General features: G+C 45.7%; 1 protein-coding gene across 7 annotated transcripts in view; it reads left to right on the top strand.

The window, feature by feature from the left end:
• The window catches only part of Nmnat3 (nicotinamide nucleotide adenylyltransferase 3), a 142,135-nt gene that overhangs the window by 111,842 nt on the left and 16,425 nt on the right, over positions 1-13,868 (top strand). For 6 of the 7 annotated variants that reach the window (XM_015486990.2, XM_048794323.1, XM_048794321.1 and 3 more), the window contains one exon: positions 682-1,826. The exons of the other annotated variant lie outside the window; for it this stretch is intronic. In XM_015486990.2, the coding sequence (XP_015342476.1) occupies positions 682-1,064 (383 nt within the window). In that variant the 3' untranslated portion in view covers positions 1,065-1,826. Of the gene's footprint in view, positions 1-681; positions 1,827-13,868 lie in introns of those variants that run through there. 7 annotated transcript variants of the gene reach the window in all.

Here is a 13,868-nt window from a genome sequence, read left to right on the forward strand (position 1 = left end):
GGCTCAAGCGGTAGCGCGCTCGCCTGGCCTGCGTGCAGCCCGGGTTTGATCCTCAGCCCCACATACAAACAAAGATGTTGTGTCTGCCGAAAACGTAAGAAAATAAATATTAAAATTCTCTCTCTCTCTCTCTCTCTCTCTCTCTCTCTCTCTCTTTAAAAAAAAAAAGGCCCCAACTAAGATCTTAAAGATTCTTTGGTTATTCAAGGGCCTTTCTTTATACCTCACCTTCATGATGATGTTTTCCGTAGAAGTACCAGGTCCTAGTGCCTAATACAGGAGGGCAGGCATGGATCCCAAATATGGCAGTGACTTGTCCAAGAGCTTTAAAACCCTTACCTGCTTCAGAAAGGGGGATTCTGGGGACAGCATGACCGCCTCTGATCCTGCAATCACAGACAAATCCATTATAGCACTGGGGGGTGGGGGGGATCCTGTTTGTATCATTTGGCATTTTGCCAAAATTAAACAAAAGCTGTATTGATTAAATCATCACTTACAACCACATGCCCTGAAACAGTTTCAGATTCCATTGCTTGCTTTTTCTTGAGCGGAACACAGAAACATTGAGTTCTCAATACCTTCCAAGAAAAGCACTGGGCGCGAGTCCCCGGCAGAATGTCTCCTTATCTTTCCAGGTGGCCTTGGGTACCTCTCTGAGACCCGCCCTTGTTTTCACAGCTGCGCCCCAGCTGAAACTCCTCTGCGGGGCAGACGTCTTGAGGACCTTCCAGACCCCCAACCTCTGGGAAGACGCACACATCCAGGAAATAGTGGAGAAGTTTGGCTTGGTGTGCGTGAGCCGGGTGGGCCACGACCCCAAGGGGTACATCCTGGACTCGCCCATCCTGCGGAGGTACCAGCACAACATTCACCTGGCCAGGGAGCCCGTGCAGAACGAGATCAGCGCCACCTACATCAGGAGGGCCTTGAGCCAAGGGCAGAGCGTCAAGTACCTGCTGCCTGACCCGGTCATCGCCTACATCAGGGACCAGGGTCTCTACACCAAGGACAGTTCCTGGCAAGCCACAGGCACCCAGAGGAGCCAAGGAAAGACGAGCTAGGAGGGACTCAGCCACCCCTCCTCCGCCCAGCGCCTCCCGGGAGGGAGGGGGCGGTGCAGTTTTTGTTTTGCTTTGGGTTTTGCTTTTGGTCAGCATTTTTCATTTGTTTTATTTCTACAGTGATGTTACCCTTAAGTCTTGACTCTCCTGCTCCAGGACAAGATAACCTGCCCCCACAGCAAGGACAGACGCTTATCAAGGAAGTTAAAATGATGGGGCGGGTCCTGAGGATCAGGTAGACCCTCTCAGCCACTGCATGGTAATTAGCTCTCCGCACACTGAACACCATTCTGTGCACCCCAGGGTCCGAGCAGAATTGCCCACGTGCATTTTTTAACTAGGACCAGGTGCAGCATGCTGGTCTTGATTGGCGGGATTTGACAGGATGCTAATTACTGAACAGTGGGCCTTGTCAACGTCCTTGTTTCAAACAGAATAATACTAAACGGAGGAGTCAGAAATTTGGAAATTTGCTGATTTCCTCTGCATCTTGCCTTACAAACCGTCGTCTCCCTGCCTGCGGGCCTTTCGTCAAATTTCAACTAAACTCTTTCTAAGGCGCGATCCTCAAGTACTATTTTTGATACAGCGAGTATTTTTAACACTGCTATCCTCCAAATACCAGGGCTTCTGGTTTCCCTGTTTCTAAAAAGGAACAGAGGTAAAACAGATGCCTGTTTTAGGTGTTTTTGAATGTTTTATGACTGCCTACCTGTTGGAATATTGGCAAAGGGATAAATAATAAACTGACATCAAAAAGTGCTAATGAAAAGTTTCTCCTTTTTTTTCTCCCTTTGTTATATTATTAATGCCTGGTGTGCCGGCTGTTGCTCTTCTTTTTAGTCACTCCAAGAAATTTGCTACTGTTCCTACCGGAATGACATGAATCTGAAAGTTTGTGTCCTGGGTCCAGGAAGCACAGGAAATAATCGCTTTTCAAGGTCATGCAAACAGTTTTCTCATCCAAAGCACTGAATCGGTGCCTCTGTTCAGGTGGCCTCAAAAGGGAGCAGGGGCCCCTGGTGTGTTCAAATCTGACATTGCACCCCAGGTCAGGCAAGGGCTTTGGGGGGCCTGATTGGATTGGGGTTGACTCCACACCTGCTGACCACTGACTGCACTCGGAATTTGCTTCTCCAAAGCTCTCCTCTGGCTCAGCTTTGTTACAGATTTAATGGTGCAGAAAAACAAAGGGCAGGCAAGAAAAGCTAATGCTTCCTCTAAGATACCCCAATATTTGTGTTGTAGCCTGAAATCAAGATTAGAAAATCAATATCGGTAAAATTCAAACTAAATTTTAAACTAAATGAGGGGAAGACACTCTTTTAAAACCCCCAGACTTCCCTCCCTTACTGGACTCTGCCCTTGAGAAGGTCCCTGAAGACCTCAGAACTCAGGGGAAGAGGAATCAGACAGTCTTGTCCAAAAGCTGCCACAGCATAATAGTGTGACCTGCCTAACTCCCTTCTCCCCTGGAAGCCTCAGTTTCTCTCCCTTTAAAATGGGAGTTTGATTGGATATTCTCTAAATTCTCTCCTACCTTCTCATTTTCTAAGACTCTGAATACTTCTGACTTTGTTTCTTTTTTAGCCTATCCATGCTTCTTTGGTGTTCAGCACATTTCTAGCAAGATAGACAACTCCCCACGGGCAGGGTGGTCTCTGTTTTGTTTGTTGATACATCCTAATATCCTAAGTGCCTAGAAATTTGCTACTCAAAGTGCAGTCTGGGCCAGTGTTTGTACCCCCTAGGTGCCGGTTAGAAACACTCTTGGGTCTCACTATAGACCTACTATTCTTTTTCTGGAAAAGGGCCTTTGAAAGTGTACACAGTTTGGGCTTCACGAAATGGATTTGCCTGATGACAGTGTAGACAGCAGGGAAGTGACAATGGACTTGAGACACGGAGGATGTGTTCCCAAGACTTGGGTGTGATGGAGGTGACTGGCTTTCAGGAAGAACAGCATATACAAAGGCCCTGAGGCAGGAGAAGGCAACATAAGTACCACGATGAGCAGGATTCATCATCACTTCCTCAAGAAAGCATCAGTTATTACATCGTGCACCTGAGAGCAGGTACCTTGCCTGCTACCATCTCCCTGTCCAGTCTCTCCCTAGTCTCAAGGCACCAGACCCAGCAGGCTTTCTAGAGAAGTCCTCATCTCCCTGATCCACATCTGTATAATATGGCTTCCCCCAGGTAAGGCATGAATTTCTGAGCCTTTCCATTGTCTCTTTCTAAAGTAAAAAACACAACAAACCTTTATTAAAATATCTATGTATACATGCACACATGTATATATGCATCTTAATTTCTCTTATCTTGCTTTGCCTTATTGATTCATGTATCCTCTATTTTTTTTAATAGAAGGGAAAATATGTATCTCGGCTGTGGCCCTGGCGTACTGCGTTGACTCTGACCTGCGCACCTGATTTCACATTCCTTCCCATTCCCCCAGGTTCTATTTGCATTTAGTTTGCCAGACTGTATTGTTTATTTTGCAAGAACAGACAAACAGTGGTTTTGGCTCCTGGGTAAATAGAATTTCCAGTCTTAAATAAAGGTTCTCCTGTGATAGCATTTGCTGCCCAAATGAGAGGAGCGCTGTATCCTTGCCTGGAGAAAGAATTTTTCATTTATAATCCTGTCTGTGTCACTTGGGACAGGATGATGTGAAATCCCATTTTAAACTGATTGTGCTCCGGATTTGCAAGGTACGTTTGGTAATTGGGTTAATACATGAATATGAATTTTCTTATCCTGATCTTCCTGCTTCCTATAGGAGCGATGTTTCTGCTCTTCTTTTTTGCAGAGGGCTCCCTGCAATTCAATTCAGTCATGAAGTTATTTTCTTAGACCCAAACTGGGTATTACAGCTACACACACAAGTGACTAATACATAATCTACAATAATTCGCCTAGACATGAGCCTCAGAACAGTTTAATACTGTTAAAGTAAAAGGATTGTCCATGGCACTATAGACTAGAAGGGACCCTCAATTTCATCTGGTCTCCCGTTTTTCCATTATCATAAAGTCCCACAAATGAATGGGAGTTTCACTATTTAAAACGACACTAATGATGCATTCCATGGACAGGTTTGAGGAGCACGGCTTTCCTTGTGCCTGTTGGAAGTCTGTGGTGTGCTTGCACAGCCCGTGAATACTGCCTTCCACAGCCCCTCACTACAGGGCCCCCCCAGCCCAACCGCCATCATCTCTTACTGTTGCTGCAGTGACCTCCGAATGGAAGTTCCCCAATCCACTTCTGGCCCTGCAATTCATTCTCCACATAAGATTTGTGTGCAGATCTGGTCACATCACCTCCCTGCTCAAACTCCTTCTGGAAGTTTCAGACAACGAAAAGACAGACTAGGAGGGAACATTTGCAAAATGCATGTTTAATAATTGTCTCCTGAATATGTAAAGAGCTCTAACAACAACAAAAATAAGATGAACAATCCAATTTAAAAAGAGACCCTGCACCTACTAGTAGAAAAAGTAGTCCAAATCTCCATCACATCAGCTTAGGAATTTACTTCCTCAACAAGACTCCTAAAGTGCAAGAAGTAAAATCAAGAATCAATAAATGGGATGGTATCAAACTAAAAAGCTTCTTCACAGCGAAGTAAACAAGAACATGAAGAGAGAACCTACAGAAGGGGAGAAAATCATGTCACCTACACCTCAGATGAAGCATGAATCTCCAGGATATATAAAGAACTCAAAAAAACTTAAAACCCAATCGATAAATGGGCAAAGGAACAGAACAGAAACTTTACAGAGAAGAAACACGATCAGTCAACAAATATATGAAAAAATATTCAACATCACTAGCAATTAGAGAAATGCACATTAAAACTGCACTGAGATTTCATCTCACTCCAGTCAGAATGGCAATTATCAAGAGTACAAGTAACAATAAGTGTTGTCAAGGATGTGGGGAAAGGTACATTCATACACTGCTGGTGGGACTGCAAATTTGTACAACCACTGTGGAAAACAATTATGGAGATTCCTCAGAAAACTTGGAATGCAATCATCATTTGACAGTTATCCCACTCCTTGGCATATCCCAAAGGACTTAAAATCAGCGTACTATAGTGACATGGCCACATCAATATTTATAGCAGCTCAATTCACAAAAATTAAGCTATTGGAACAAATCTAGGGGCCCTCCAACAAATGAATGGGTAAAGAAAATGTTGTATATAAATGGAATATTACTCAGCTATATAGAAGATTGAAATTATAGCATTTGATGGTAAATGGATGGAACTGGAGATTATTATGCCAAGCAAAATAAGCCAATTCCAAAAAATACAAAGCCTGAATGATCTCTCTGATAATACTCTATAAGGGGGTGGGGAGGGAAGAATAGAAGTTTATTGGATTAGACAAAGGAGGACGAAAGGCAGGGAGGGGCATAGGAATGGGAAAGACAGGGAATAAATTGGACGTAACTTTCCTGTGTTCATGTGAATACATGACCACCAGTTTAACTCCACATCACGTACACAAGAACAGGAAGTTATACTCCATGTATGTATGATATGCCAAATGCACTCTACGGCCATGTATATCTAAAAAGAATAAATTAAAAAGTTCTCAGAAGCATTGGCTAGACACATGCAGGAAAGGGTGAGCCCAGCATCCTGACGTTGCTTTCTGGAAGGGTCTCCTGGTCCAGCTGGTGCTCCTCTGGCATCTGAGAGCTTGGCTTTTGGGAAGCTGCCAAGTCTCTACCGGGCAAGGCGGCTTCATCTTCCTGGGGCACTGAAGCCTGCTGTACCACCTGTCTAGACCACTGGACAGACAATGCCATTTGTGGTGAATGCCTTCTAGGAGTTTGGAATTTCAGTAACCAAGGCTGGTCGTATGGCTGAGGGTGGTGCTTATATACACCACCAGCCCATGAAGGGACAGGAGACTCTGCGTCTGGAGCAGGCTTCCCTGGGCAGGGCTGTGCACGATGGCCGCATTTCACAGCCAGAGCCAGACCGTGCTCTGTGGGACTCCACCCCAGGAGCGAGGACTGTGGAAACCTGCCCTGGACTCCTCCTGGAGCCTCCACCTGCTGTGTGCATGTCCTTTCTCCATGGTAACCATGACCATGCATGCATATAACTACCTCTGGGGTCTGTGAGTCCTCCCAGCAAGTCACCAAAGGGAGAAGCCCCACACCAGACACTTTGCCAGGAATGATATATGAATGGCAAACAAGCACAGAAGAGAGGCTCAGCATACCAACCACGAGGGTTTGAATGTAAACCAGAACCAGAATGAGCCACGACTTCGTACCTATTAGGAAGGTTAAAACTGGCCCAGCAATTTCCCTCCTCAGAATCTACCCCAAAGAGTTGGAAACATCTGTCTGCTCATACCGTGTGCAAATCTGCAGCAGCATCACAGCCCAATACAGCAAGAACTCCAATGTGCATTAGTTGAGTGGAGGTGTGTGTGCTGTGTCCATTCGATGGAACGCTGGTAGCTCTCCACTGCCATAGCAAACACCTGAGATAACCAGCTTACGAGGACAGAGCCTGACTTTGGTTCACAGTCTCACTGTTCCCACCCCTGGCCCCCTTGCTTTGGGGCTGTGGCAAGGCAGAACGTCATGGTGGGGAGTGCAGGTGGAGGAAGCTGCTCACTTCACAGCAGCCAGACAGCAAAGACAGAGCCAGGTGGAAGAAGGGCTCGGGTCCCCCTCCCCCCTCACACCTCTGTGACACCTTCCTTCCACTAGGCCCCTCCTACCTGGGGCTCCATCACCTGTGCCCAGGGCCACGGGCTGGGGACAAACTCCTCAGCACACGTGCCTTTGGGGAAAATGCAAGATCCAAACTGCAGCAAATACTGTTCAGTAATTTTAAAAAGGACTAGGGACCCCACAACATGGTTGACACTCAGAAAAACGCTAAGTGGACAAGCTGAACGTAGGACCTATGGTTCTAATTACAGGAGCCAAACCATAGAGGTGGAAAGCAATGGCTGTCTGAAGGGGGTTGGGGACTAATGGCAGGGAAGCAGGGGGAGCTTTCGGGCTCATAGAAGTGTTCTGAAACTAGATGGTGGTGAGGGTCGCACAATATGTAAACTAAAGTTCATAATTACCAAAAGTCATTTTAACATAAAATGGGGACATTTGTTATACTTCAATAAAGGCGAATCTTAAAAATCCTCTGAGCTTCCTCTGCTCGCCTTCTGAGTGAAGTCCCAACACCTCTGCAGTGGTCCCCAAGTAGTCACTGTACTCCCAGCTCCCCCTGCCCCTTTGTGACACTTGTCCCCCATCACTACTGATGTCCCAAGCACAGCTCCTGGCTCAGAGTGGGCACCCAGTATTTCATAAAACAGCATCTGAACAAGCATCTCAATAGCTTGAAGAAGCCTGTGATTAAAAAAAAAAAAAAAAACTTTAACTTGGCAAAGCACTGCTTTTGAAGCATATTTGTGCACAGAATCCTTTTTTATACTTAATAAGATGAGGGACATAATACTCAAAGGAGCAGTCTGACTTCTTATCTACAAGATTTTTTTAAAAATTTTTTTGCTTCTACAAACAATGCTGCAATATAAATACCCTTATGCATAAACCTTTACGAGCGGGTGTTTTTGTGGGACAGATTCCTAGGGGTGGTATGGCTGGGTCAAACGGTAAGTGCACTTTTTATTCTAATAGATGTTACCAAAATGTAGACGGTAGATTTTTTTTTTTTAAGTACATTGGATTTTTTTAAACAATCTCAGAGCTGCTGAAATGCTTGCTGCCTTTCCCTTTGCAGTGAACCGTCTTCATTATCTCTGATACAAGTCAAAGCAAAAATCCATCTCTTTATTGCAATAGATAAACTAGGATGAACAATTTCAGGAACTCATTTGCCACGGATAAGCCCAGCAATCTGTGGACAAATGTTCCTGCTGTTTGCTGGGTGCCTGAGAGAAGGGGGTATTTTTGTCTCTTTGATGAAGAAGAGCTCTTCTAGAGGAAATAAGGTGGGGTTCGGAGGGGAGGTTTAGTAATTGTGGCAGCAATGAAGGACAACAAGAGGACACGGTAGATGTCCAGGTTTCAGGTCAGACTGGAAAGAAAGAAGTCCCCACCCCAGCTTCCCCCATCTCTCTTTTACGGTTCAGATGTGAGGTGTCCCCCAAAAGCTCATGTGTGAAACAATGCAAGAATGCTCAGAGGTGAAATGATTAGATTATGAGAGGTGTGACCTCATCAGTGCCTTTTAATCCACTGATAGGGATTCCCTGGGCTCTAGCTGTGACATATAGGTGTGGCTGGAGGAGGTGGACACTGGAGCGTACCTTGGGGGTTTATATTTTGTCCCTGGAGAGTGGAGTGCCCCTACCTCACTTCCTGATTGCCATGACCTGAGCTTCTTTGCTACTTCCTTTCTCTTCCGCCATGATGTTCTGCCTAACCTCAGCGTCGGCCAGCCATGGACTGAAGCCCTGAAAAAAGGGCCCAAAATAAACTTTTCCTCCTCGTTGTTGTCCTTGTCCTGTCTTTTGTTCATAGTAATGGAAAAAGCTGACTTTGTCCTTTCTTCTCGGCCCCGCCCCTCCCCCTCCTCCCCCTCCCCCGCCCCCGCCCTCCGGTCCTGCCTGTCCTTCGTCCTTGCCTGCTGCATGTCCTCCTGCAGCCTCAACACCTGCGCCCAGGTGACCTTCCACCTTCACCCTCTTCTCTGTCACCATTCCAGGGTTCCCAAAGTCATTTGCTGGCCCTGCGTGGACTTGTCCACCCTGGTCCATGTGGCATGGCTGGCAGGGCAGGATCACATGTTCCTGTGGCAGTGAAGTTTCTATAAGGAGGAGGGACAGGCAGCCAGGAAGGGAGGGATGGGCACTTCCCCCACTGGGTAAGGGCCACAAAACCAAGAGAACTTAGAGGTCTGTGTACATGCCCTTCCCTCCTGCTGTTAGAGGGAGTGGATAAGGAGGACATGCTGGAGGCGGAGGTGCATTGGAGGAAGAAAGAGAGGCCATGGGTAAGGGGGCGAGGATGGCACTTGCTGCCAGCCTCTCCTCTCCACAGCTGCTCCTGGGCCAGACGGGTTGGCAGGTGGCGGAGGGAGCCCCCTGTCTGCCCAGACATTGCCTCCACATGTGTTTGAGGGAATGATGACCGGCAGCCCGATTCTGCAGGGAAGCCAGGGTCTTCCTCTGTGTGGAATGTAGGACAAGCAGCGTGGAACTGGCTTGGGGTCTCCATCCTCCCAGGCAGCCCCAGGGCTTGTCTCAGTATTCACAAAGTCCCTGGGAACACTAGTTTGACCAAATCTCAACAGGCTTCTTGGCAGAAGGATGGCAAATTTGTACAAATGGATGCTGGATGTGTGGAGTTCCCTGTCATCTCAAGACATCACCTTGTCCCGAGACCTGTCTTTGCTAATGGCTACCCACCTCCCCCCGACCTGAGCTGTAACAGAGCCTCTGTTCACTGCTCCAGCTGCCCATGTGTCCCTCCACCATGTCCCATCACCCTGGCTGCCCTACTTCCACAGCTGTGTCCTGGCCTGACTGTGCACCCTCTGAGGGCAGGAGCTATATCAGAACAGCTCGGTGCTTCACAGCGTCTGGACCAAGTGCCCCAGTGGCTGGGCACTGGGTGGCCTGGCTGAGACCTGGCATCTTCTTCCCCACCCCTACAGCAGCCTGAGCTCCTTTTATGGACTTCTTCTCCCCTCCAGAGGTCACTCACTCCTAGAATTTTAATCTGAAACAGAACCAACTAAAAATGGGTTGGTCAGTCCTGGTAGCCATCACCCAGCCCCCATTCAAAGCCTCACTTGTCGTCCCTATTTTCCTTCCCTTGTGTGAGCGCTTGATCATCCTTCCCACAAACTTTCTCATTTCTTAAGTTCTCTATAATCAGTTTCTGTTGCTTGCAACCTAGGAAGGAGGTTGAGGTGGGCGGAGAAAGCAGGAGGGTGTGGAGAAGGAGGGGAACCTAAATCACCCCCTGTGAGGGAGTGAAACAGAACCTCCTGGAAAGCCGGACACCAGCCGGACAGTGGGGACAATGGGGACAGTGGTCCACAAGAGAAATACTGTCTTCCTGGAATATCCAGCCAAGCCCATTCACACCTGTAGTAACCCTGGGCCAGACGTGGAAATGATCTCAGAAAATCCTCTCAGCTCCCACAAACGTGGTCAGGTTCATGGTGCCCTCTGCCGTGACAGCAATGACTAACAGACACCCACTGGGCCTGTGGGTGTAGAGACAGGAAGGCCACCGCCCCAGTCCTCAGACTGCTCAAGAGAGAGCCCTGCATCTGGGAGATCAGGAGTGAATTCAACAAAGGTCACACGCTACCCCACATACCCAGTGAGGCACCCAGACTGTGATCTACAACAGCCTCAAGCATTTTTCTACATGGCTTATGGTTCCTAGTTATACCTTGAAGTGAAAAACTCTATCTGAAAATGAAGATATCTGGATGGTTGGAAGGATGGACAGAAGGACAACTGGGTGGGTGGGAAGTGCTGTAGAGATGAGTGAGTGGGCAGATGGGTGAGCAGGTGGGTGGTGGGATGAGATCCTTGGAGGTGTAGATACAGGAGGTTGGATGGATAGATGGTGGATTGTGGATGGACGGACGGGCAGAGGGTTTGCACATCCTGCTCCCATGCCTGTGGCACAGAAGCATGGTGGCATGGAAAAGACCCTGTGCTGACATTGAACAGTCCTTGCGACATCTGGCAGGCAGAGTGCTGTCCTTCCCACCACCACACCCTCAGTGTGCTGCGTCCCCCTGGGCTGGGGGGCTGGCACCAATGCCCCCTCACATCACTTTGCCACCACGACTGTATTTCTCTCCCCTTCTGTCCTTAAAACTTTGCAAATTTTAGAATTTTTAATTTTTTTAATGAGCACAAAGAAATTGCACATATTTATGGTGCACCATGTGATATTTCGACACACATATACATCGTGCAATGTTTAACGTTCAAATTGAGGTAAACATATCTACTTCCTCACTTATAATTTCTTTATGGGGAAGACATCCGACCTTCTTTTATCTTTCTGCAAATATCATTAATCTTATTAATGATACTCTACACAGTACACATTATCATTCTCCATAGTCACCTACTTTGCAGCACTGTGTAGTACTGATTTATCTAACCATAACTTTGTACCCCTCAATTGCCCTTTCCCATCCATCCCTGCCACCTACTCTCTCAGCCTCTGGTAACCACCAACCTACTCTCAACTTCTGTGACACCGACGACGTTTCTAGATTCCATATGAGTGAGATCACACAGTACTTGTCTTTCTGTGTCTGGCTTATTCCACTTAACATAATGACCTCCACTTCCATCCACACTGCCACAAATTAGAGGATTTCATCCATATCTTGGCTGAATGGTCTTCCATGTTCCGTGTTTCTTTACCCATTCATCTGTTGATGGACATTTAGGTCATTCCCATTTCTTGGCTATTGTTATTGTTGCTGTCATAAACGTGGGAGAGCAGATGTCTCTTCAACATACTGACTTCATTTCCTGTGTGTGTGTGTGTGTGTGTGTGTCCAGGATTCAGACTGCAGGGTCATATGGTAGTTCTATTTGTAGCTTTGGGAGGAAATTCCACACTGATTTTCCTAATGGCTGTCCTGATTTGCGTTCCCACTCACGGTGAGTAAGGGCTCCCCTTCTCCACATCCCCTCCGCCACTTGTGATCTTCTCTTTTTGATTCATTCTAACTGGAGTAAGGTGATATCCCACTGAGGTTTTGATCTGTGTTTCCCTGATTTGTGATGTTGAGCATGTTTTCACTTACCTCTTGGCTATTTGTATATCTTCTTTTGGGAATGTCTGTTTATTTAATGTCTAGTGCTCATTTTTAATTAGATTATTTGTTATTTTGCCTTTGAGTTGTTCAAGTTCCTTACATATTCTAGATAATAACTCCCAGTCAGTGTTATAGTTTGCAAATATTTTCTTCTGTTCCGTAAGCTGTAGCTTCTTTACTCTGTAGATAGTTTTCTTTGCTGTGCAGAAGCTTTGTAGGTTTTTGTTTCCTGGGCTTTGAGGTCTCATCCAAAAAAAAAAGAAGAAAAATTCTTTGTCCATTCCACATCCTAAAGTGTTTCCCCTATGTTTTATTCTAACAATTCCATAGTTTAAAAGTCTTCAATTCATTTTGAGTTTACTTCTGCAAATGGTGAGAGGTGTGGTCTGGTTCCTTCTTCTGTATGTGTATCTCCAACTTTCCCGGCACCATTTTTTGAAGAGAGTATCCTTTCCCCAATGTGTGTTCTTAGCATCTTTGTTGAAAATCAGCTGGATGTAGGTACCTGTGTTTACTTCTAGGCTCTCTATTCTCTTCCACTGCTCTCTGTGTCTGTTTTATGTCAATACTATGCTGTCTCGATTACCACAGCTTTGCAGGAATTATTGAGGTCAGGTAATGTAATGTCTCCTGCTTTTTCTTCTTGCTGAAGATGCTTGGCTATTCAGAGTTTTGCGGTTCCACACAAACTCTAGGACATCTTTTTCTAGTTCTGTGAAGAATGTCATTGGCATTTTGATAAGGATTGCACTAATCTGTACATCCTTTGGGGTGATATGGACATTTTAACAATATTGATTTTTCTAATTCACAAACACACACTGTCTTTCCCTGTTTTTGTGGCCTCTTCAATTTCCTTCATGAAAGTTTTACAGTTTTCATTGTAGCAATCTTTATCCTCCTTCATTAAATTTATTTCTAGGCATTTTTTGGGGGGCGGTTACAAATTGGATTATTATCTTAATTCTTTTCCATAAAATTAGCTCTTGCCATATAGAAGTGCTGCTGATTTTTCTGTATTGATTTTGTGTTCTGAAATTTCACTGAATTCATTGTTAGTTCTAGTAGTTTTTCTGTGGAGTCTTTGGGGGGTTTTCTATTCATAAGATCATGTCATCTGCAAACAGTGACAATCCCACTTCCTCCTTTCCAATTTGAATGCCCTTCATTTCCAAACGACTATGTTGAGTAAAGGTGTTGAAAGTCATCAGCCTTACCTTGTTCCAGATGGTAGAAAGCTTTGGGTGTTTCCCCAGTCACTGTGTGGCTAGCTGTGTGCCTGTTATGTGGCCTCCGTTGTGTTGAGGGACATCCCTTCTATCATCGTTCAAAGTTCCATCAAGGGGGAATGTTGAATTTCACCAAATTATCTTATGTATCTATTGAGATGATCATCTGGTTTTACCCTTCATTATGCTGCTGTGGTGGATCACAGATATTGATTTCCACATGTTGAACCTTCCTTCATCCCTGGGATGAACCCCACTTGACCATAGTGAATGAGATTCTTAATGTGCCGTTGGATTTGGTTGGTAAGTAGTATGTTGTTCAGGATGTTTTTCATCTATCAGGGTTATTGGCTATAGCTTTTCTGCTGTTATTGTATCCTTGTCTACTTTTGGTGTCAGGGTAATGGTGGCCTTGTAGAATGAGTTTGGAAGAATTCCCTCCTCTTCAATTATTTGGAATAAATAAAGAAAAATTGATATTAGTATTTCTTTAAGTGTTCAGTAGAATTAATAGAACAAGTTGTTTTAGTCAGCTTTTTCACTGATGTGACTAAAAGACCTGACAAGAACAATGTTACAGGAGGAAAAGTTTAGTTGGGGGCTCACGGTTCCAGAGGTTTCAGTCCATAGACAGCCGGCTCCATTCCTCCCAGCTGGCTGTGAGGCTGAACATCATGGCAGAAGAGTGTGGTGGAGGGAAGTGGTTCACATCGTGATCAGGAGCAGAGGGAGACTTCACTCACCAGATACAAAATATATACCCAA

The sequence above is a fragment of the Marmota marmota genome, unplaced genomic scaffold, assembly GCF_001458135.2.
Source record: "Marmota marmota marmota unplaced genomic scaffold, marMar, whole genome shotgun sequence".
Taxonomy (NCBI): domain Eukaryota; kingdom Metazoa; phylum Chordata; class Mammalia; order Rodentia; family Sciuridae; genus Marmota; species Marmota marmota.